Genomic DNA, 25,001 nt, shown 5'->3' with positions numbered 1-25,001 from the left:
ATCAAATATCAGTATCTATGTAGGTATATATGTATACTCCATTTCGACATCCCAAATAACCAGTGGGCATGTACTGTATAGACGTCAGACAAACAGATTACAACCAGGTAAATATGTTTTACCTGCAGGGATCTGTTTTATTACAGGAAGATTCATCACCTGTATTTTCAGTAGGTGCTGTGGCTTGATCATCTTCTTCAGAGGGGCAGAGATGGACAACAGACCTCCCTGGTCTACGTGGAAGCGGCGGTCCTCGTTCCCAGACGCGATGTGGAAAGTGAAGGGAGGTCCATTGTGAGGGGTGTCTCTGTCTGTGACCACGAGCTGGAGGATGCTGCTCCCGATGGCCTCGCCCTCCTGACAAGGAACATACGGTACCATCGTTAGTTATGTCGTCATGCTATCATACAAACTAGGTCAAGCCTTCCATGTCACCTCGTTCCACAAGGGCCTAAAACAAGACAGACCCTAATGATTTTACTACATTGCAAAAGCGTGCTGATCGTGATCTTATCTTGAAAAATGTCAAAAGTTTCCAATGAGTGCCGGAAGTTTCCACCTGGAATGAATGCTACAGTGCTTGACTGAGTGCTGGTATGAGCTCGTCTACACCTGTTGTATTCGGCACATGAAAGCAGATGAGCTCACATCAATTTGGCAGAACAAGCACAGGTTTCAGATAGCCTAGCCTTCTAGGTAGCCTAGTGGTTAGAGCGTTGGGCTAGTAACCAAAAGTATTGCTGGACCCGAGCTGACAAGGTAAAAAAACAGTCGTTCTGCCCCTGAGCAAGGCAGTTAACCCACTGTGCGCCGAAGACGTGGATGTTGATTAAGGCAGCCCCCCGCACCTATCTGATTCAGAGGGTTAAATGCAGAAGACACATTTCAGTGGAATGCATTCAGTTAATGCAATTGACTAGGTCTCCCCCTTTCTCCCCAGGTCATTCCATTTCAGCTGGGACTGCTGGAACAGGTCACTGAAACAGAGTGCCCTTTTGGCAGAGATAGGTGGCTTGTTAATTCAATATGGCATTGTCCAGATGGATGGATGTACATTTGCATCTCACACTGTTGCAGTTCTCTGGGATGAGATGTTCCCACGGAAGTCCTGGGGTCCCTGACGACAGTAAATGTGAATTCAATTGTCGTATTTGAATTGTTTCAAGAGTTCATAAACAGCTATGAATTTGGATGTGTTTCATTGTACTGTAAGTGCTATGGATTTATTATTACAGAGAAATTGTGTTATTCTGTTAGTCGGACAGCGGATAGTTCAAAGAGGAGAAACACAGGGAAGGGCTACTATTATTTCAATTTAGTAGATTAGATTAGAATCTGGATGTGTTGTTCCTGCCTATTGTTTTTACTGGCAAAGTGCTACGAAATGTTCATTCAGGTTGGGGGTGACTTCCTGCTTGAATTTGGTTAAAAGGACAGTGAATTTGCTCATATTTTGAGAACGTGTTAGCAGGATCCTGTGTGTATCAGACACGTGTAACCACGTTGAGTCTTATTTAGTGGAGAGTTATTTACTCAGTGTATTCTGTAATGTGTCATGTGTTTCACGTCATTGTTTGAGTGTTTCATCCTTTCATAATGAATAAATCCTATTAGTTTAATTGGGTAAATTGCATTCCTCGTTTCACAGAGTAAGTCTTTGAATGACTATAGGCTCATAATTTAGCAGGTCTATTGGTAGTTGTTATATACACTATACACACACACCATATGTCTTGGTTCCACCTTGACATCCCTGATCTACTTGCCTCAATACCTTAATGCCTGAACTTTGGTCACCAGGGTTAGATATTTGTATCTCAATTCAAATGTTATCTGTCACATGTGCCGAATACAACAGGTGTACACTTTCCCGTGAAATGCTTAGTTACGAGCCCTTTAACCAACAATGCAGAGTTAAACAGTAAGAACAATCGAGTCCCTTAATATTTGGTACAAGATAGACCCATGTTCATTATAGCCACACTACTAAGTGGTGATGGAAGAAAGGCCTTGACTAGAGTCTCTAGATCCACAGAGCCTGTTGCGTTTAGTCACATAGTAATGGAGTCAGATTGATGAATGTAGTTTATTATATACATAAATTTTCATTATATTTTTATTATATTTTATTATATATGGTTACAAGCCATCACAAGACCAATAAACTGCTCTCCCTTTCTCCCTTTACGACTCTGAATGGCCCTGAGAAGTTCAGGAGTAGGGTTGAATGGTCCTGAGAAGTTCAGGAGTAGGGTTGAATGGCCCTGAGAAGTTCAGGAGTAGGGTTGAATGTCCCTGAGAAGTTCAGGAGTAGGATTGAATGGTCCTGAGAAGGTCAGGTGTAGGGTTGAATGTCCCTGAGAAAGTCAGGAGTAGGGTTGAATGGTCCTGAGAAGGTCAGGTGTAAGGTTGAATGGTCCTGAGAAGGTCAGGTGTAGGGTTGAATGGTCCTGAGAAGGTCAGGAGTAGGGTTGAATGGTCCTGAGAAGGTCAGGAGTAAGGTTGAATAGCCCTTAGAAGGTCAGGTGTAGGGTTGAATGGCGGGGACCCAGTTACCATCTCAGGGTGGGGACAGACAGCCCATCTCAGGGTGGGGACAGACAGCCCATCTCAGGGTGGGGACAGACAGCCCATCTCGGTATGGAGCAACACTTCACAATGCATGTAGATTAATGATCTCATCATGGTAACTTGTTTTCCTGTGACAGGTAGGCCTACACCTACAGTAATATAAAGACGGAATGTGTGTGTAATTTACCATCTCAATCTGGTCTTCAGGTGTCACCTTGTTTTTTAAATTGTAAAGATGATATATTCTTTTATCCAGCTGCAGAGTTTTAAAACAGCCTGTCACTCGAACATCGTTGCTTTAAATCTCTCTCTCTGTCTCTCTGTTTTGTCCTTCCATCGCTTTCAACCTTTAAATGAAATACGTTTTGTTGTCCTGATCGTCATCATTCTGATGATGAACGATATAGGACTAGAATTAGATGCAGAAGTCTTTCCATTCCCATGACTTCTCTTGGGTGTATTTATCATTCAGCAAAAAAAAAGTGCTTGCCTACCTTTTCAAATAGTTTATTGGTATAAGAAATGCTACAAAAAAAATAAATGTCCAGCAAGCTTCGGCTGTGAAGTACTCCTACCCGCTGGACTGAGATAACTAATAGCCTAGCCCATTGTCTATTCCTGGTTGGTGAAGCTCTCTATAGTTTCACGGTTGTGAAAGCAGATGTGGATGATGTAGCCCTCTCATATTTTCTCTTTCAATTTATAAGACCATCTCATGCTCAAAAGTCTTCCGAATATAATATTGTATTTGCCTGAGTTGAGTACGGAAGTTCATTTATATTGACCTGTGGACCTGTGGAGTCTCAATAACTGTATTGTATCTGCTCATTATTTAGTCTAGTAAATAAAACCTTGAATTCATTATTTGTGACATTGAGTTCATTGGGTTCTCGAGGTTCCAGAACTTGACGACGTTCCAGAACTTGACGACGTTCCAGAACTTGACGACGTTCCAGAACTTGACGACGTTCCAGAACTTGACGACGTTTCAGAATGAGAACATAGTAAATTGAATGTTGATTTCAAGGGTCTGTCTATGTTAAAACCCTTAGTGGTGCCCCTATTAGATTAATTTGGATAGGATAATTAATTAGTCAATTAATTATTCAAGTAATTCATGACTAAATTATCTTGAATATGAATTAGCCAAAAGTCACAGCACACGCCTGATTGGTTCTTCAGCTCTCGATCATTCCACTCCTGGTGTGTAGAGGCAGCTGAGGATAGCCAGCTGTCAGGATGCTGATCGTGTAGAGGGAGAGAAACTGTGTGTGTGTGTGTATGTGTATGTGTATGTGTATGTGTATGTGTATGTGTATGTGTATGTGTATGTGTATGTGTATGTGTATGTGTATGTGTATGTGTGTGTGTGTGTGTGTGTGCTAGTGTGTAAGGGCCTGTGTTGGTACCTGAAGGACCAGGTTGTGTTTCATCTGGGAGAAGACAGGTGGGTTGTCGTTGACATCGGACACGGTCAAGGTCACTTGGACCGCGGTAGACAGAGGAGGGTCTCCCTCATCAGCTGCTTGGACCGTCAGAGAGTAGTGAGTGATCTGGGACAGGCAGAGAGACCAGTTAGATACAGGATATCACGGTTCTACTATTTTTTGACTTTCTCTTAGCTCCTAGGAGAGCAAAGGGCTTCAACACTGCATCTCAAGGGAACCCTGTTCTGAGCAGTTTTTATTCAACTTTATTCCAGGTGATTCCTTCCCCATATAAAAGCCCAAACTAAACCCCCCTCACCTCCTCTCTGTCCAGCGTAGCCCTGACTATGACCTCTCCACTGCGAGGGTCGATGCTGAACTGCCCATGAGGGTCTCCACTGGAGATGGAATACTGGATGAGGTTGTTCAACGGCCCATCCAGGTCGATGGCTGTCACCTTGGAGGGGAAAGGAGGGGGCAGGAGGGGGAAGGAGGGGAAAGGGGGGGAAAGGAGGGGAAAGGAGGGGAAGGGGGGGAAAGGAGGGGGAAGGAGGAGAAGCGGGAGAGAGAAGAGAGAAGAGATAAGGGGGTGAGAAGAGGAAAGAGATAAGAGGGAAGAGATAAGAGGAAAGAGATAAGAGGAAAGAGATAAGAGTGAGTTGAGAGGAGAAAGAGAAGAGGAAACAGTAAGCCTCATTGAACTGAGCTGCTTGGAAGAATATCTGTCTGATCATTATTAGCTCAACCAAACTGCCATGTTCTCTAAGTACTCAGATGTGTGTCTGTCCAAATGCCAAATTCAAAACAACTTGATTAGTCCCCTCAGGGAAATGACTTGTCATTGAAAACATTGAATGGTGTATTACAGTAACTGGTTTCTATAGTGACAGTTGACAGTTGAGAGTGACAGTTGACAGTTGACAGTTGAGAGTGATAGCTACCTGCATCACCACATCGCCAGGCGACAGGTCCTCTGAGGCGTCAGCACTGTAGTCTCCCTGTCCGAACATGGGCGTGTTGTCATTGACATCCGTGATGTTGATAATCACCATGGTGATGTCGCTCAGAGTCGACTTGCCTCTCGTCCCCTCCAATGACAGGTAGTATTCACGACACCGCTCAAAGTCTAAAGAGCCATTCACAGCCAGAACACCTAAAAAACACACAACACAAACTCTATTCATTTAACTGACAGCTGTGTTTTAACTTGGTCTTGTACACACTAACACAGTCCTGGGTTGACGTGTGGGTTTTGAGTATATGTTCTCAGCCTTCATTAAAAAATTTGAAAAATTACAGCATTTTCCAAAGATGACCACAGTAACAACATATTAAATTCCATCTTGCGGTGCTCTTTTATTAAAAACAAAACACAGATATGTTTTTGTCAGCGCTATCTGATTGTCTTTGTTCTGTTTCCCCAAAAACATAAATGCAGTCAAACAGGTGTTGGGTTCAACCTGTTAATAGTACCAGGATGTAGAGAAATGGGGATTGTAAAATATACATCTGTTCCAGCCCAATTTAACTACAGTACCAGGAAGTAGAGATAAGGACATGTCTTGAGTAGATTGGAGTTGTCCCTTCTATCCTGTTCCAAGGAAAGCTTTGCCTCAACATCAGAAATGTATGTTATTGGTTAAGTTTAGGTAAAAGGATGTCCATAGCAGGAAGGTGTTTGCCGTAATATTGGGTATGGATTGTGATTTTAGAAAATATTCTACATTTGGCTTGTCTCACGTTATCAGGGTAGGGTAGCCTAGTGGACTAGTAGCATTGGACTAGTAACCGGAAGGTTGCGAGTTCAAACCCCCGAGCTGACAAGGTACAAATCTGTCTTTCTGCCCCTGAACAGGCAGTTAACCCACTGTTCCTAGGCCGTCATTGAAAATAAGAATGTGTTCTTAACTGACTTGCCTGGTTAAATAAAGGTAAAATTAAATTAAATCTGAACATCCCTTTCTGTAGCTATGGTTAGAAAAGCCACAGAGTGGAGCAGCACAGTACATTGGATTTACGCAAATAAGAATTTGTTCTTAACTGACTTGCCTAGTTAAATAAAAAGTAAAATAAATCTATTGTTGTTCTGTACCCTGGTGGAAACCTCTCACAGCTCTCGTATTCAGCCGATAGGCTGATGTGAAAACGACCGATACCAAACAGACTTGAAAACAAACACCAGAGAATTTTCTGCCGTTAATAATTGTAATTTCATTGTTGTCTCTGTCAAACTCCCTCCTACCCACTCACCCCCCACCCCCTCTCTCTCCCTTCTTCTCTCACTCTTTCTCTCTCTCTTTCTCTCACCCCCTCTCTCTCTCTTCTTCTCTCACTCTTTCTCTCTCTCTTTCTCTCACCCTCTCTCTCTCTGTCTTTTATTCTCTCACTTTTTCTCTCTCTCATACTCCCTCCCACCCCCCTCTCGCTCTCTCACTCTCTCACTATTTCTCTCTCTCTTTCTCTCACCCCCTCTTTCTCTGTCTCCCCCCTCTCCTTCTCGTCCCCCTCTCTTTCTCTCACCCCCCTCTCTCTGTCTCCCCCCTCTCCTTCTCATCCCCCTCTCTTTCTCTTTCACTCTCTGTGTCTGTCTCCCCCCTCTCCTTCTCATCCCCCTCTCTTTCTCTCACCCCCCCCTCTCTGTCTCCCCCCTCTCCTTCTCATCCCCCTCTCTTTCTCTTTCACTCTCTGTGTCTGTCTCCCCCCTCTCCTTCTCATCCCCCTCTCTTTCTCTCCCCCCCCCCCCTCTGTCTCCCCCCTCTCCTTCTCATCCCCCTCTCTTTCTCTCTCACTCTTCCATCTCTCTATCTCTCAGCTGCAGAAACAGACACCTGTAAATGGAGGAAAGAGAGCGTTCCTGGATTCCTGGGGCATCTGCCAGTCTGGTTTAAACACTTCCTTAACATAAGACAAGATAACAACATAACAACAGTCATAACCGCCACCTGCATTCCTTTAAAATACCCACCAGGTTTCAACATGTGCAATAATATCACACAGGTACAATTCTCTGTTCGTTGAGGTAGTTGAAGACTTCTAGACCCTCACCTTGTCTGTTCGTTGAGGTAGTTGAAGACTTCTAGACCCTCACCTTGTCTGTTTGTTGAGGTAGTTAAGGTTAGGAAAAGGGTTAAGGATAAACTAACACGCAACAAAAAATGTACTTTTGACACCAATTTGACAAAAGCTGTAACCCATCTAGACATGACCGTATTCAAGGGTTTGGGTCAATTCGAATCAAAGTCAGTTATTTCAGCAAGTGATTTGAATTTAATATCCAAAAATAGCTTCTCCTTTATCAGTTTATTGAGAGGTCATTGAAAATAATTGAATTGGAATTTTAGTTTACTTCCTGAATTGTTTGATTTCAATCCTGAACTCATGTTGGAACTGAGCTAGTAAATATGCAATTGGAAGTGCCACCTGATTTTCGCTGACGTTCCAATGAGAAAAGAGAAAAATAACTGAAGTTAGACTAACTAAAGAAAATTACCCAATGTACTGTGTTATACTGCAGGGCTCTGCTCTGAAGAAAAACAACAAAGAGAATCACAAATTTAAACTCATTCAGTCCTCTAAACTCTCTTTTTCAGGTGACTAGCTGAGACCAAAGAAAATAACATTGAGCTTCCACATCTGTCTCCAGTGACAGAACAGAACCTTACTAACCCATGGAACTCCTGGAAGTGACAGAACAGAACCTTACTAACTCATGGAACTCCTGGAAGTGACGGAACAGAACCTTACTAACTCATGGAACTCCTGGAAGTGACAGAACAGAACCTTACTAACTCATGGAACTCCTGGAAGTGACGGAACAGAACCTTACTAACTCATGGAACTCCTGGAAGTGACTGAACATAACCTTACTAACCCATGGAACTCCTGGAAGTGACAGAACAGAACCTTACTGACCCATGGAACTCCTGGAAGTGACGGAACAGAACCTTACTAACTCATGGAACTCCTGGAAGTAACGGAACAGAACCTTACTGACCCATGGAACTCCTGGAGGTGACAGAACAGAACCTTACTAACCCATGGAACTCCTGGAGGTGACAGAACAGAACCTTACTAACCCATGGAACTCCTGGAAGTGACGGAACAGAACCTTACTAACCCATGGAACTCCTGGAAGTGACGCAACAGAACCTTACCAGTTGCTGGGTGCAGGTAGAACCTTCCCCCCTCGTTGCCGGAGACGATGGAGTAGACAATGGATTCTGTCTCGGTCCCATCTCTAGTGAGGGCAGAGACGCTGATGACCTCTGACCCTACCAGGGTGGATTCTGGGATCTGGGCGGAGTACTCCTGGCTTAAGAATACCGGCTTGTAGTTGCTCAGGTCGACAACATGCACTGTAACTGTGGCGATGGAGTACAGTTGTCGGGGAAGCCCCCTGTCGGTGGCTTTGACCTTGAGTTCAAAGGTCGACCGGGTGTTTTCGGCCAGCGACCTCTCCAGGCGCAGGATACCAGAGAACTCTTCTAATGAGAAGTGGCCGCTGTTGTCCTCGAGTAGAGAATACTTCACCTCAGAGTTTATACCTGCAGAAGGAGAGGAGAGAATAGGAGTCAGTCTGGTTGTTCTGAGCAGAGGCTATTTCATATAGAGACAAGGCACTATCTAGCTACTATTATCTCTATGGTATTTCACCTCAGAGTTCATATCTGCCTGAGGAGAAAATAGGAATTGTCAGTCTGGTTGGTTTAGCACCACGAGTTTAGGTTTCTTCCAAAGTATGCTAATCCCAACAGTAGGTAATAACTTAATATACAGCTACGAGTTAATGGCCTTATCAAAACAATATGCAAAGTGCAATTATGAAGAAGACAACTAATAAACAGTCATAAAAACATGCCAAACAGCCATAATAAACAGCCTCAGGATAATAGATGATTAGATATGTGTTTCGGCACCTACAGGAGTGGTCCTGTTCCTCAGTCTCTCTATATTAAATATATTAAATATAAGAAGGTTGGAACCACCAAGACAATTCCCAGAGCAAGAAATTAGTAAAGGCTCTGAATACTTATATACTGTAAATGTGATATTTCCACTTTCTAAAAAACATGTTTTTTCTTTGTCATTATGGGGTATTGTGATGTCATTATGGGGTATTGTGATGTCATTACAGGGTATTGTGTGTAGATTGATGAGGGGAAAAAAACTATTTCATTAATTTTAGAATAAGGTTGTAATGTAACAAAATGTGGGAAAAGTCAAGAGGTCTGAATACTTTTTGAATGTTCTGTATACACACATCAATTACATGACAAGAAAAACACAATCAAATGAAACCAAAACATTCTTTAGTAAAAATGTACTCTAACATCCTCCTGAATTGCTCAACAGGCACTAACTGAACCAAATTTAAGGACTTTTGGAGATCATTCCACATGACGGCCTACAGGGAGGAGGTGAGGGCCCTGAGAGTGTGGTGTCAGGAAAATAACCTCACACTCAATGTCAACAAAACAAAGGAGATGATCGTGGACTTCAGGAAACAGCAGAGGGAGGACCCCCTATCCCCATCAATGGGACAGTAATGGAGAGGGTAGTAAGTTTTAAGTTCCTCTGCGTACACATCACGGACAAACTGAAATGATCCACCCACACAGACAGGGTGGAGAAGAAGGCGCCTCTTCAACCTCAGGAGGCTGAAGAAATTTGGCTTGTCACCAAAAACACTCACAAACTTCTACAGATGCACAATCGAGTGTATCCTGTCGGGCTGTATCACCCCCTGGTACAGCAACTGCTCCGCCCATAACCATAAGGCTCTCCAGTGGGTAGAGTGGTCTGCACAACGCATCACCGGGGGCAAACTACCGGCCCTCCAGGACACCTACACCACCCGATGTCACAGGAAGGCTAAAAAGATCATCAAGGACAACAACCACCCGAGCCACTGCCTGTTCACCCCGCTATCATCCAGAAGGCGAGGTCAGTACAGGTGCATCAAAGTGGGGACCGAGAGACTGAAAAACAGCTTCTATCTCAAGGCTATCAGACTGTTAAACAGCCATCACTAACATTGAGTGGCTGCTGCCAACACACTGACTCAACTCCAGCCACTTTAATAATGGAAAAATTGATGTAATCAATTTATCACTAGCCACTTTATATAATGCTTACATACCCGACATTACTCCTCTCATATGTATATACTGTACTCTATACCATCTACTGCATCTTGCCATCTTGATGTAATACATGTATCACTCGCCACTTTAAACAATGACAATCTATATAATGTTTTCATACCCGACATTACTCATCTCATATATATATACTGTACTCTATACCATCTACAGAATCTTGCCTATGCCGTTCGGGCATCACTCATTCATATATTTGTATGTACATATTCATTCCTTTACACTTGTGTGTATAAGGTAGTTGGTGTGAAATTGTTAGGTTATATTACTGTTAGAGATTACTGCATGGACGGAACTAGAAGCATGTTATGACCTGGGGATGTATATAGGAGTAGAGCCTCTGATACATAAAGGGGACATTTAGATTCTACCATAGAAATATAATTACTAGATCAGACAAAGCCCCTCAAACCATGCCTCAGAATGCAAATGTCCATTCTAGTCATTCTGATTCTATAGGTTTTAGCACATGAAATATAATAACTAGATCAGCAAAGCCCCTTCAGACTCTCCCTCAGAATGTTTACACTTTTCATTTGATATCAATAACATAACTTACCAGTGTCAGGGTCTTTGGCGTAGATGACGGCGATGGGTGTCCTGACGGTGGTGTTGTCGAACACGGTGATTTCATAGTGGTTGTTGGAGAACTTGGGAGGGTTGTCATTCATATCCTGGATCATGAGTAAGATGTCTGCCTGGCAGGAGCGACCTCCGCCGTCCGTGGCTTTAACTACCAGATCATACTCCATCATCTTCTCCCGGTCCAACTGAGCCAGGGTGAACAACTCCCCTGTCACAGAGAAGAAGAACAGATAATTAGATGAACATATTATAGGTAACTTATTCCTTCTAAGTCCATCTCCTAGTGGAGCCTCACATACAATATATAGATGGATAGATTTAGTCTAAGTAGAGATTAAACTGACTGTTGGTGATGGGTAAAATCACTGAGATGTACAGTATCAGTCAAATGTTAGGACACAGATACTTATTCAAGGGGTTTTCTTTATTTTTACTATTTTCTACATTGTAGAATAATAGTGAAGACATCAAAACTATGAAATAACACATATGGAATCATGGAGTAACCAAAAAAGTGTGAAACAAATCAAAATATATTTCAATGTTCATTAGAGTTAGCTGCACCTTCAATTGCACCACAAATAAATGTTTCACAGAGCTCCAGCAATAGACATATGTCAACATCAACTGTTCAGAAGAGACTCTGTAAATCAGGCCTTCGTGGTCGAATTGCTGCAATGAAACCATGACTAAAGGACACCAATAATAAGAAGAGGCTTGCTCGGGCCAAGAAACACGAGCAATGGACATTAGACTTTATCCTTTAGTCTGATGAGTCCAAATTTGAGATTTTTGGTTCAAACCGCCAATGTCTTTGTGAGATGCAGAGTAGGTGAACGGATGATATCCACATGTGTGGTTCCCACCGTGAAGTATGGAGGAGGAGGTGTGATGGTGTGGGGGTGCTTTGCTGGTGACACTGTCAGTGATTTATTTGGAATTCAAGGCACACTTAATCAGCATGGCTACCACAGGATTCAATCCCATCTGGTTTGCGCTTAGTGGGACTATCATTTGTTTTTCAACAGGACAATGACCCAACACACCTCCAGGCTGTGTAAGGGCTATTTGACCAAGAAGGAGAGTGATGGAGTGCTGTGTCAGATGACCTGGCCTCCACAATCACCCAAACTCAACCCAATTGAGATGGTTTGGGATGAGTCGGACCGCAGAGTGAAGAAAAATCAGCTCACAAGTGCTCAGCATATGTGGGAACTCTTTCAAGACTGTTGGAAAAGGATTCCAGGTGAAGCTGGATGAGAGAATGCCAAGAGTGTGCAAAGTTGTCATCAAGGCAAAGGGTGGATACTTTGAAGAATCTAAAAAATAAAATAGATTTAGATTTGTTTAAACAACTTCTTGGCGCAACCATTCCGTTAGCCGGATCATTTTCGTCAACATCCGCTGAATTGCAGAGCGCCAAATTCAAATTAAATTACTAAAAACATTTAATTTTCATGAAATCACAAGTGCAATATAGCAAAACACAGTTTAGTTTGTTGTTAATCCACCTGGTGTGTCAGATTTCAAAATAGCTTTACAGCAAAAGCTATCCAAGCGTTTATGTTAGGACATCTCTTTCAGCAGACAACATTACAAACAGCTAGCAGCAAAGTAGATTGGTCACGAAAGTCAGAAAAGCAATAAAATGAATTGCTTACCTTTGATGATCTAGGGATGTTTGCACTCACGAGACTCCCAGTTACACAATAAATGTTCATTTTGTTCCATAAAGATTATTTTTATATCCAAAATACCTAAATTTGGATGGCGCGTTTTGTTCAGAAATCCACAGGCTCGAGCGGTCATGACGGGGCAGACGAAAATTCCAAATAGTATCCGTAAAGTTCGTAGAAACATGTCAAATGTTTTCTATAATCAATCCTCAGGTTGTTTTTACAATAAATAATAAATAATATTTAAAATAGGAGAGAGAGAGAAAATGTCTGCTCCAAGCTGTTGCGTATGCAAAACTCTGCTGGCACCCAGCCATCCACTGACACGATGTGATCCTTCTCGCTCATTTTTCAGAATAAAAGCCTGAAACTATGTCTAAAGACTGTTCACACCATGTGGAAGCCATAGAGAAAGGAATCTGGTTGATATCCCTTTAACTGGAGGGAAGGCATGCAATGGAACAGGGAGATTTGTTTCTCTTAGGCACTTCCTTGTTGGATTTTCCTCAGGTTTTCGCCTGCAGTATCAGTTATGTTATACTCACAGACAATTCTTTGACCGTTTTGGAAACTTTAGTGTTTTCTATCATAATCTGACAATTATATGCATATTCTAGATTCTGGGCCTGAGAAATAGGCAGTTTCAGTTGGGTACGTTTTTCATCCAAACATCAAAAACTGCCCCCTACAGGCAACAGGTTAACACTTTTTTGGTTACTACATGATTCCATGTGTTTTTTTCATAGTTTTGATGTCTTCACTATTATTCTACAATGTAGAACAGTCAAATAAAGAAAAACCCTTGAATGAGTAGGTGTATCCAAACTTTTGACTGGTACTCTATATCACAATGGTGGGAAAAAAAACACTGAGATGTATATCAAAATGGTGGTAGAAAAACATTGAGATGTATATCAAAATGGTGGTAGAAAAACATTGAGATGTATATCAAAATGATGGAGAAACACACTGAGATGTATATCAAAATGATGGAGAAACACACTGAGATGTATATCAAAATGATGGAGAAACACACTGAGATGTATATCAAAATGATGGAGAAACACACTGAGATGTATATCAAAATGGTGGAGAAACACACTGAGATGTATATCAAAATGGTGGAGAAACACACTGAGATGTATATCAAAATGGTGGAGAAACACACTGAGATGTATATCAAAATGGTGGAGAAACACACTGAGGTGTATATCAACTTCCGGCGCCGACAGAGATGGCCGCCTCGCTTCGCGTTCCTAGGAAACTATGCAGTTTTTTGTTTTTTTACGTGTTATTTCTTACACTAGTACCCCAGGTCATCTTAGGTTTCATCACATACAGCCGAGAAGAACTACTGAATATAAGATCAGCGTCAACTCACCACCAGTACGACCAAGAATATGTTTTTCGCGATGCGGATCCTGTGTTCTGCCTTACAACCAGCGCCACGGGATGGTTCCCATGCAGCGACCCAAAAAAACGACTCAGAAAAAGAGGGAAACGAAGCGGTCTTCTGGTCAGACTCCGGAGACGGGCACATCGTGCACCACTCCCTAGCATTCTTCTTGCCAATGTCCAGTCTCTTGACAACAAGGTTGATGAAATCCGAGCAAGGGTAGCATTCCAGAGGGACATCAGAGACTGTAACGTTCTCTGTTTCACGGAAACGTGGCTCACTGGAGAGACGCAATCCGAAGCGGTGCAGCCAGCGGGTTTCTCCACGCATCGCGCGGACAGAAACGAACATCTTTCTGGTAAGAAGAGGGGCGGGGGCGTATGCCTTATGGCCAACGTGACATGGTGTGATGAAAGAAACATACAGGAACTCAAATCCTTCTGTTCACCTGATTTAGAATTCCTCACAATCAAATGTAGACCGCATTATCTACCAAGAGAATTCTCTTCGATTATAATCACAGCCGTATATATCCCCCCCCAAGCAGACACATCGATGGCTCTGAACGAACTTTATTTAACTCTCTGCAAACTGGAAACGATTTATCCGGAGGCTGCATTCATTGTAGCTGGGGATTTTAACAAGGCTAATCTGAAAACAAGACTCCCTAAATTTTATCAGCATATCGATTGCACAACCAGGGGTGGAAAGACCCTGGATCATTGTTACTCTAACTTCCGCGACGCATATAAGGCCCTGCCCCGCCCCCCTTTCGGAAAAGCTGACCACGACTCCATTTTGTTGATCCCTGCCTACAGACAGAAACTAAAACAAGAAGCTCCCACGCTGAGGCCTGTCCAACGCTGGTCCGACCAAGCTGACTCCACACTCCAAGACTGCTTCCATCACGTGGACTGGGAGATGTTTCGTATTGCGTCAGCCAACAACATTGACGAATACGCTGATTCGGTGTGCGAGTTCATTAGAACGTGCGTTGAAGATGTCGTTCCCATAGCAACGATTAAAACATTCCCCAACCAGAAACCGTGGATTGATGGCAGCATTCGTGTGGAACTGAAGGCGCGAACCACTGCTTTTAATCAGGGCAAGGTGTCTGGTAACATGACTGAATACAAACAGCGCAGCTATTCCCTCCGCAAGGCTATCAAACAAGCTAAGCGCCAGTACAGAGACAAAGTAGAATCTCAATTCAACGGCTCAGACACAAGAGGCATGTGGCAGGGTCTACAGTCAATCACGGACTACAGGAAGAAACCCAGCCCAGTCACGGACCAGGATGTCTTGCTCCCAGGCAGACTAAACAACTTTTTTGCCCGCTTTGAGGACAATACAGTGCCACTGACACGGCCTGCAACGAAAACATGCGGTCTCTCCTTCACTGCAGCCGAAGTGAGTAAGACATTTAAACGTGTTAACCCTCGCAAGGCTGCAGGCCCAGACGGCATCCCCAGCCGCGCCCTCAGAGCATGCGCAGACCAGCTGGCCGGTGTGTTTACGGACATATTCAACCAATCCCTATACCAGTCTGCTGTTCCCACATGCTTCAAGAGGGCCACCATTGTTCCTGTTCCCAAGAAAGCTAAGGTAACTGAGCTAAACGACTACCGCCCCGTAGCACTCACATCCGTCATCATGAAGTGCTTTGAGAGACTAGTCAAGGACCATATCACCTCCACCCTACCTGACACCCTTGACCCACTCCAATTTGCTTACCGCCCAAATAGGTCCACAGACGATGCAATCTCAACCACACTGCACACTGCCCTAACCCATCTGGACAAGAGGAATACCTATGTGAGAATGCTGTTCATCGACTACAGCTCGGCATTCAACACCATAGTACCCTCCAAGCTCGTCATCAAGCTCGAGACCCTGGGTCTCGACCCCGCCCTGTGCAACTGGGTACTGGACTTCCTGACGGGCCGCCCCCAGGTGGTGAGGGTAGGCAACAACATCTCCTCCCCGCTGATCCTCAACACTGGGGACCACAAGGGTGCGTTCTGAGCCCTCTCCTGTACTCCCTGTTCACCCACGACTGCGTGGCCACGCACGCCTCCAACTCAATCATCAAGTTTGCGGACGACACAACAGTGGTAGGCTTGATTACCAACAACGACGAGACGGCCTACAGGGAGGAGGTGAGGGCCCTCGGAGTGTGGTGTCAGGAAAATAACCTCACACTCAACGTCAACAAAACTAAGGAGATGATTGTGGACTTCAGGAAACAGCAGAGGGAACACCCCCCCATCCACATCGATGGAACAGTAGTGGAGAGGGTAGCAAGTTTTAAGTTCATACACATCACAGACAAACTGAATTGGTCCACTCACACAGACAGCATCGTGAGGAAGGCGCAGCAGCGCCTCTTCAACCTCAGGAGGCTGAAGAAATTCGGCTTGTCACCAAAAGCACTCACAAACTTCTACAGATGCACAATCGAGAGCATCCTGGCGGGCTGTATCACCGCCTGGTATGGCAACTGCACCGCCCTCAACCGTAAGGCTCTCCAGAGGGTAGTGAGGTCTGCACAACGCATCACCGGGGGCAAACTACCTGCCCTCCAGGACACCTACACCACCCGATGCTACAGGAAGGCCATAAAGATCATCAAGGACATCAACCACCCGAGCCACTGCCTGTTCACCCCGCTGTCATCCAGAAGGCGAGGTCAGTACAGGTGCATCAAAGCTGGGACCGAGAGACTGAAAAACAGCTTCTATCTCAAGGCCATCAGACTGTTAAACAGCCACCACTAACATTGAGTGGCTACTGCCAACACACTGTCAATGCCACTGACTCTACTCCAGCCACTTTAATCATGGGAATTGAAGGGAAATGATGTAAATATATCACTAGCCACTTTAAACAATGCTACCTTATATAATGTACTTACCCTACATTATTCATCTCATATGCATACGTAGATACTGTACTCTATATCATCGACTGCATCCTTATGTAATACATGTATCACTAGCCACTTTAACTATGCCACTTGGTTTACATACTCATCTCATATGTATATACTGTACTCGATATCATCTACTGTATCTTGCCTATGCTGCTCTGTACCATCACTCATTCATATATCCTTATGTACATATTCTTTATCCCCTTACACTGCGTATAAGACAGTAGTTTTTTGGGGAATTGTTAGTTAGATCACTTGTTCGTTATTACTGCATTGTCGGAACTAGAAGCACAAGCATTTCGCTACACTCGCATTAACATCTGCTAACCATGTGTATGTGACAAATACATTTGATTTGATTTGATTTGATTTGAAAATGGTGAAGAAAAACACTGAGATGTACAGTATATCAAAATGGTGGAGAAAAACACTGAGATGTACAGTATATCAAAATGGTGGAGAAAAACACTGAGATGTACAGTATATCAAAATGGTGGAGAAAAACACTGAGATGTACAGTATATCAAAATGGTGGAGAAACACACTGAGATGTACAGTATATCAAAATGGTGGAGAAACACACTAAGATGTACAGTATATCAAAATGGTGGGGAAAGGGCCAGAGGGTAGGCCTATACATTCTTTAAAGACATTTGACAAAATATTTACTGAAGTCTATCAAGAACAAAACCGTGAGAAGTACATATAAATCACAAAATGTTTACATTTCTGGTCGTCATTCACCGTGCTACCAGTGTCATAACATTACTTTGGATTGAAGGCCATATCAAAGCTTCTCCTAGCATATATGCAATGTGATAGCACACATTCTTAAGATTACGAGCTCTGTTTGACTTACAATAATGAAGAGAGATTGATGATGGGCTTGTGTTATGACAAACAGGAAGTATGGTTGATGAGAAGCCAAAGCACCAAATATGGGAAAAAACACCAAACCTTTGTGTTGGTCTGACGGTAGACACCATCTTGTCTTCTTTGAAGACCTCAGTTTAAGTATTTTGTAAGAATGGAGATGCAATCTCTCAACTCAAACAAAAACAGATTTCAATTAGGGGGCCTCTTTCTGCTTAGACCCCAAATAAAAGATGTCTCTAACCTGTCTTTTGATCAAGATGGAACTTGTCTGCGTTGGGGCCGTGGAGGGTGTAGGACACTAGTCCGTTGGTGCCCATGTCTGGGTCTGACGCTGAAACCTTCATGATGAACATGCGTGACGGGGAATTCTCCATGACGACCTCTGTGTACAGCAACTGAAACATTGATAGTTAGCTACATCTTAGGTCAAATTGCAATTGTTGACACATTCACATTTCATTCATGCTTAGGTAGGCTGATGGATGTGTTATGTAGAGTGCCTTTGGAAAGTATTCAGACCCCTTGACTTTTTCCGCATTTAGTTACGATACAGCCTTATTCTAAAATAGATTACATTGTTTTTTCCCCTCATCAATCCACACACAATACCCCATAATGACATCACAATACCCCATAATGTCAAAGCAAAAACAGATTTTTAGACATTTTTGCAAATGTATTTCTAAAAAAAATAATAAGGAAATATCCCATTTACATAAGTATTCAGAACCTTTACTCAGTAAAGTGATTACAGCGTTTACAGCCTCGAGTCTTCTTGGGTATGACCTGTATTTGGGGAGTTTCTCCCATTCTTTGGTTTTCATCAAGAATCTCTCTTTACTTTGCTCTGTTCATCTTTGCCTCGATCCTGACTAGTCTCCCAGTCTCTGCCGCTGACAAACAACCCCAAGCATGATGCTGCCACCACCATGCTTCACCGTAGGGATGGTCTCAGGTTTCCTCCAGACATGAAGCTTGGCATTCAGTCCAAAGATTTCAATCTTTTGACAAACTCCAAGTGGGCTGTCATGTGCCTTTTAATGAGGAGTGGCCATAAAGGCCTGATTGGTGGAGTGCTGCAGAGATGGTTGTCCTTCTGGAAGGTTATCCCATCTCCACAGAGGAACTCTGGAACTCTGTCAGAGTGACCATTGGGTTCTTGGTCACCTCCCTGACCAAGGCCCTTCTCCACCGATTACTCAGTTCTTCTTGGCGGCCAGCTCTAGGAAGAGTCTTGGTGGTTCCAAACTTCTACTATTTAAGAATGATTGATGCCACTGTGTTCTTAGGGACCTTTAATGCTGTAGACATTTTTTGGTACCCTTCCCCAGATCTGTACCTCGACACAATCCTGCCTCGGAGCACTTCATGGCTTGGTTTTCTCTCTGACATGCACTCTCATCTCTGACATGCACTGTCACCTTTTATAGACAGTTGTGTGCCTTTCGAAAACATTGCAAACAATTGAATTTACCACAGGTAGACTCCAATCAAGTTGAAGAAACATCTCAAGGATGATAATTGAAAACAGGATGCACCTGAGCTCATTTACGAGTCTCATACCAAAGGGTGTGAATACTTATGTAAATAAGGTATTTATTTTTTATACATTTGCAAAAATGTTTTTTTTATTTTTTAAATATCAGTTAGTCATTATGTTGTATTGTTGTGTAGATTGCTGAAGATTTTTATTTATTTAATCCATTTTAGAATAAGGCTGTAACGTAACATAATGTGTAAAAAGAAAAAGGGTCTGAAAACTCTCCGAAGGAACTGTATGTAATGAACTGCTGTGAAGTCCTTATGTCGGTACAACGTGTTTAAGATGTTGCATAAGACGTGTGGTATATCATCTACAGGAATCTAAATATATACTGACGTACCTGCACACACAGAGGACTGTTATCGTTGATGTCTAGGACATGGACCTCGACAGTGGCAGGGGCCTCGAATCTCCCGTCTGTAACGATTATCTTCAGGGAGTACTTATCTTTAGATTCACGGTCAAGAGACTCTTTTAGGACCAGCCCCCATTCCTCTCCCTCTTGCACAATGGAGAACTGGCCCAATGGGTCTCCGTCTAAGGAAAAACATTTGAATGTAATGCATCAATACCAATGCTACCTGGAGGCCTACATGAGTTTGGTCATCACCACCACATTTCTTCCTGTCAATGTCACTTTTACACTTAGAATGAACCATTATAGGAGACATGTTGCTCTGTTATCATAAGCCATTATTATAGTAGATACATATTGCTCTGCTTTAATACACCATTATAGAAGACACATTGCTCTGTTATAATAAGTCATTATAGTAGATATATATATATATATATATATATATATATATACACTGCTCAAAAAAATAAAGGGAACACTAAAATAACACATCCTAGATCTGAATGAATGAAATATTCTTATTAAATACTTTTTTCTTTACATAGTTGAATGTGCTGACAACAAAATCACACAAACATTATCAATGGAAATCAAATTTATCAACCCATGGAGGTCTGGATTTGGAGTCGCACTCAAAAATGAAGTGGAAAACCACACTACAGGCTGATCCAACTTTGATGTAATGTCCTTAAAACAAGTCAAAATGAGGCTCAGTAGTGTGTGTGGCCTCCACGTGCCTGTATGACCTCCCTACAATGCCTGGGCATGCTCCTGATGAGGTGGCGGATGGTCTCCTGAGGGATCTCCTCCCAGACCTGGACTAAAGGATCCGCCAACTCCTGGACAGTCTGTGGTGCAAAATGGTGTTGGTGGATGGAGGGAGACATGATGTCTCAGATCTGCTCAATTGGATTCAGGTCTGGGGAACGGGCGGGCCAGTCCATAGCATCAATGCCTTCCTCTTGCAGGAACTGCTGACACACTCCAGCCACATGAGGTCTAGCATTGTCTTGCATTAGGAGGAACACAGGGCCAACCTCACCAGCATATGGTCTCACAAGGGGTCTGAAGATCTCATCTCGGTACCTAACGGCAGTCAGGCTATCTCTGGCGAGCACATGGAGGGCTGTGCGGCCCCCCAAAGAAATGCCACCCCACCCCACACCATGACTGACCCACCGCCAAACCGGTCATGCTGGAGGATGTTGCAGGCAGCAGAACGTTCTCCACGGCGTCTCCAGACTCTGTCACGTCTGTCACATGTGCTCAGTGTGAACCTGCTTTCATCTGTGAAGAGCACAGGGCGCCAGTGGCGAATTTGCCAATCTTGGTGTTCTCTGGCAAATGCCAAACGTCCTGCACGGTGTTGGGCTGTAAGCACAACCCCCACCTGTGGATGTCGGGCCCTCATACCACCCTCATGGAGTCTGTTTCTGACCGTTTGAGCAGACACATGCACATTTGCGGCCTGCTGGAGGTCATTTTGCAGGGCTCTAGCAGTGCTCCCCCTGCTCCTCCTTGCACAAAGGCGGAGGTAGTGGTCCTGCTGCTGGGTTGTTGCCCTCCTACGGCCTCCTCCACGTCTCCTGATGTACTGGCCTGTCTCCTGGTAGCGCCTCCATGCTCTGGACACTATGCTGACAGACACAGTAAACCTTCTTGCCACAGCTCGCATTGATGTGCCATCCTGGATGAGCTGCACTACCTGAGCCACTTGTGTGGGTTGTAGACTCCGTCTCATGCTACCACTAGAGTGAAAGCACCGCCAGCATTCAAAAGTGACCAAAACATCAGCCAGGAAGCATAGGAACATTGTGTTGTTTAAGTGTTCCCTTTATTTTTTTGAGCAGTGTATTACTCTGTTATAATAATAAGCACTCCCTTCTCCTTGGATCTCAACTTGCATGTTGACGTCATTTCCGGTCACAACTTGCAGGCTTGTTTTCGAGTTGCTGTGCGTTTTGTTGCTAACCTGTTTTGCTACCTGACAACTTTACAGTTTTCACTTTTTAATTACCGTTCATATATTTATTTATTTTTTCCTCAACTTTTTCACTCCGGACGCTTTATCTGGACACGATTCGTCAGGACCTCCAACAGCCGAAGCTAAGTAGTAACATTAACATGATGCCTTCTAATTGCAGCCGCTGTACTCGCCTTACGGCGAGGATAGCTGTGCTGCAAGCCCAGCTTCAGACGCAATCGTTAGGCAAGGGTAATTTCAATGTAGGAAAGGATGAAATAGCGTCTGTGGCACCAGTAAGTACAGATAGTAGTGTAAATCCCCTGGCACAGTCCCCGCAGCCACGGTTTCTGGAAGGAAATGCTGTAGGAACGCTCAACCGGTGTCGCTCATTCAGCCGACAGAAACTTTCAACCGGTTTTCCCCATTAAGCAGCGGGTCGGAGTCAGAGGCCGATTCTTCTCTGGTCTCTACTCCTCCCGTTACGGGGTCTGAGACGCCGAAGCTTCCCACCATTAGCTCTGACAAATTGAAAACTCTAGTCATTGGCGACTCCATTACCCGCAGTATTAGACTTAAAGCGAATCATCCAGCGATCATACACTGTTTACCCGGGGGCAGGGCTACCGACGTTAAGGCTAATCTGAAGATGGTGCTGGCTAAAGCTAAAACTGGCGAGTGTAGAGAGTATAGAGATATTGTTATCCACGTCGGCACCAACGATGTTAGGATGAAACAGTCAGAAATCACTAAGCGCAACATAGCTTCTGCGTGCATATCAGCTAGAAAGATGTGTCGGCATCGAGTAATTGTCTCTGGCCCCCTCCCAGTTAGGGGGAGTGATGAGCTCTACAGCAGAGTCTCACAACTCAATCGCTGGTTGAAAACTGTTTTCTGCCCCTCCCAAAAGTTAGAATTTGTAGATAATTGGCCCTCTTTCTGGGGCTCACCCACAAACAGGACCAAGCCTGACCTGCTGAGGAGTGACGGACTCCATCCTAGCTGGAGGGGTGCTCTCATCTTATCTACCAACATAGACAGGGCTCTAACTCCTCTAGCTCCACAATGAAATAGGGTGCAGGCCAGGCAGCAGGCTGTTAGCCAGCCTGCCAGCATAGTGGAGTCTGCCATTAGCACAGTCAGTGTAGTCAGCTCAGCTATCACCATTGAGACCGTGTCTGTGCCTCGACCTAGGTTGGGCAAAACTAAACATGGCGGTGTTCGCCTTAGCAATCTCACTAGGATAAAGACCACCTCCATTCCTGTCATTACTGAAAGAGATCATGATACCTCACATCTCAAAATAGGGCTACTTAATGTTAGATCCCTTACTTCAAAGGCAATTATAGTCAATGAACTAATCACTGATCATAATCTTGATGTGATTGGCCTGACTGAAACATGGCTTAAGCCTGATGAATTTACTGTTTTAAATGAGGCCTCACCTCCTGGCTACACTAGTGACCATATCCCCCGTGCATCCCGCAAAGGCGGAGGTGTTGCTAACATTTACGTTAGCAAATTTCAATTTACAAAAAAAAAAAAGACATTTTCGTCTTTTGAGCTTCTAGTCATGAAATCTATGCAGCCTACTCAATCACTTTTTATAGCTACTGTTTACAGGCCTCCTGGGCCATATACAGCGTTTCTCACTGAGTTCCCTGAATTCCTATCGGACCTTGTAGTCATAGCAGATAATATTCTAATCTTTGGTGACTTTAATATTCACATGGAAAAGTCCACAGACCCACTCCAAAAGGCTTTCAGAGCCATCATCGACTCAGTGGGTTTTGTCCAACATGTCTCTGGACCCACTCACTGTCACAGTCATACGCTGGACCTAGTTTTGTCCCATGGAATAAATGTGGTGGATCTTAATGTTTTTCCTCATAATCCTGGACTATCGGACCACCATTTTATTACGTTTGCAATTGCAACAAATAATCTGCTTAGACCCCAACCAAGGAACATCAAAAGTCGTGCTATAAATTCACAGACAACACAAAGATTCCTTGATGCCCTTCCAGACTCCCTCTGCCTACCCAAGGACGCCAGAGGACAAAAATCAGTTAACCACCTAACTGAGGATCTCAATCTAACCTTGCGCAATACCCTAGATGCAGTTGCACCCCTAAAAACAAAAAAAATGTCTCATAAGAAACTAGCTCCCTGGTACACAGAAAATACCCGAGCTCTGAAGCAAGCTTCCAGAAAATTGGAACGGAAATGGCGCCACACCAAACTGGAAGTCTTCCGACTAGCTTGGAAGGACGGTACCGTGCAGTACCGTAGAGCCCTTACTGCTGCTCGATCATCCTATTTTTCTAACTTCATTGAGGAAAATAAGAACAATCCGAAATTCCTTTTTAATACTGTCGCAAAGCTAACTAAAAAGCAGCATTCCCCAAGAGAGGATGACTTTCACTTTAGCAGTGATAAATTCATGAACTTCTTTGAGGAAAAGATTATGATTATTAGAAAGCAAATTACGGACTCCTCTTTAAACCTGCGTATTCCTCCAAACCTCAGTTGTCCTGAGTCTGCACAACTCTGCCAGGACCTAGGATCAAGAGAGACGCTCAAGTGTTTTAGTACTATATCTCTTGACACAATGATGAAAATAATCATGGCCTCTAAACCTTCAAGCTGCATACTGGACCCTATTCCAACTAAACTACTGAAAGAGCTGCTTCCTGTGCTTGGCCCTCCTATGTTGAACATAATAAACGGCTCTCTATCCACTGGATGTGTACCAAACTCACTAAAAGTGGCAGTAATAAAGCCTCTCTTGAAAAAGCCAAACCTTGACCCAGAAAATATAAAAAACTATCGGCCTATATCGAATCTTCCATTCCTCTCAAAAATTTTAGAGAAGGCTGTTGCGCAGCAACTCACTGCCTTCCTGAAGACAAACAATGTATACGAAATGCTTCAGTCTGGTTTTAGACCCCATCATAGCACTGAGACGGCACTTGTGAAGGTGGTAAATGACATTTTAATGGCATCGGACCGAGGCTCTGCATCTGTCCTCGTGCTCCTAGACCTTAGTGCTGCTTTTGATACCATCGATCACCACATTCTTTTGGAGAGATTGGAAACCCAAATTGGTCTACACGGACATGTTCTGGCCTGGTTTAGATCTTATCTGTCGGAAAGATATCAGTTTGTCTCTGTGAATGGTTTGTCCTCTGACAAATCAACTGTAAATTTCGGTGTTCCTCAAGGTTCCGTTTTAGGACCACTATTGTTTTCACTATATATTTTACCTCTTGGGGATGTTATTCGAAAACATAATGTAAACTTTCACTGCTATGCGGATGACACACAGCTGTACATTTCAATGAAACATGGTGAAGCCCCAAAATTGCCCTCGCTAGAAGCATGTGTTAAAGACATAAGGAAGTGGATGGCTGCAAACTTTCTACTATTAAACTCGGACAAAACAGAGATGCTTGTTCTAGGTCCCAAGAAACAAAGAGATCTTCTGTTGAATCTGACAATTAATCTTAATGGTTG

The 25,001-nt window shown here is 43.6% G+C and overlaps 1 protein-coding gene across 1 annotated transcript in view; it reads right to left on the bottom strand.

The window, feature by feature from the left end:
* LOC109910216 (protocadherin Fat 2) overlaps window positions 1-25,001 on the bottom strand; it is an 82,929-nt gene that overhangs the window by 17,942 nt on the left and 39,986 nt on the right. The window contains exons 14-21 of the mRNA XM_031797795.1: window positions 19,505-19,701; window positions 17,863-18,016; window positions 10,716-10,949; window positions 8,153-8,542; window positions 4,940-5,151; window positions 4,318-4,455; window positions 3,981-4,124; window positions 160-357 (exon numbers count right to left, since the gene is read on the bottom strand). Coding sequence (XP_031653655.1) covers window positions 160-357; window positions 3,981-4,124; window positions 4,318-4,455; window positions 4,940-5,151; window positions 8,153-8,542; window positions 10,716-10,949; window positions 17,863-18,016; window positions 19,505-19,701 — 1,667 coding nt within the window. The remainder of the gene's footprint in view (window positions 1-159; window positions 358-3,980; window positions 4,125-4,317; window positions 4,456-4,939; window positions 5,152-8,152; window positions 8,543-10,715; window positions 10,950-17,862; window positions 18,017-19,504; window positions 19,702-25,001) is intronic.

The sequence above is a fragment of the Oncorhynchus kisutch genome, linkage group LG19 (assembly GCF_002021735.2).
Source record: "Oncorhynchus kisutch isolate 150728-3 linkage group LG19, Okis_V2, whole genome shotgun sequence".
Lineage (NCBI taxonomy): Eukaryota > Metazoa > Chordata > Actinopteri > Salmoniformes > Salmonidae > Oncorhynchus > Oncorhynchus kisutch.
Note: the sequence above shows the minus strand (reverse complement) of the source record. Positions and strands in the feature narration are given on the sequence as shown.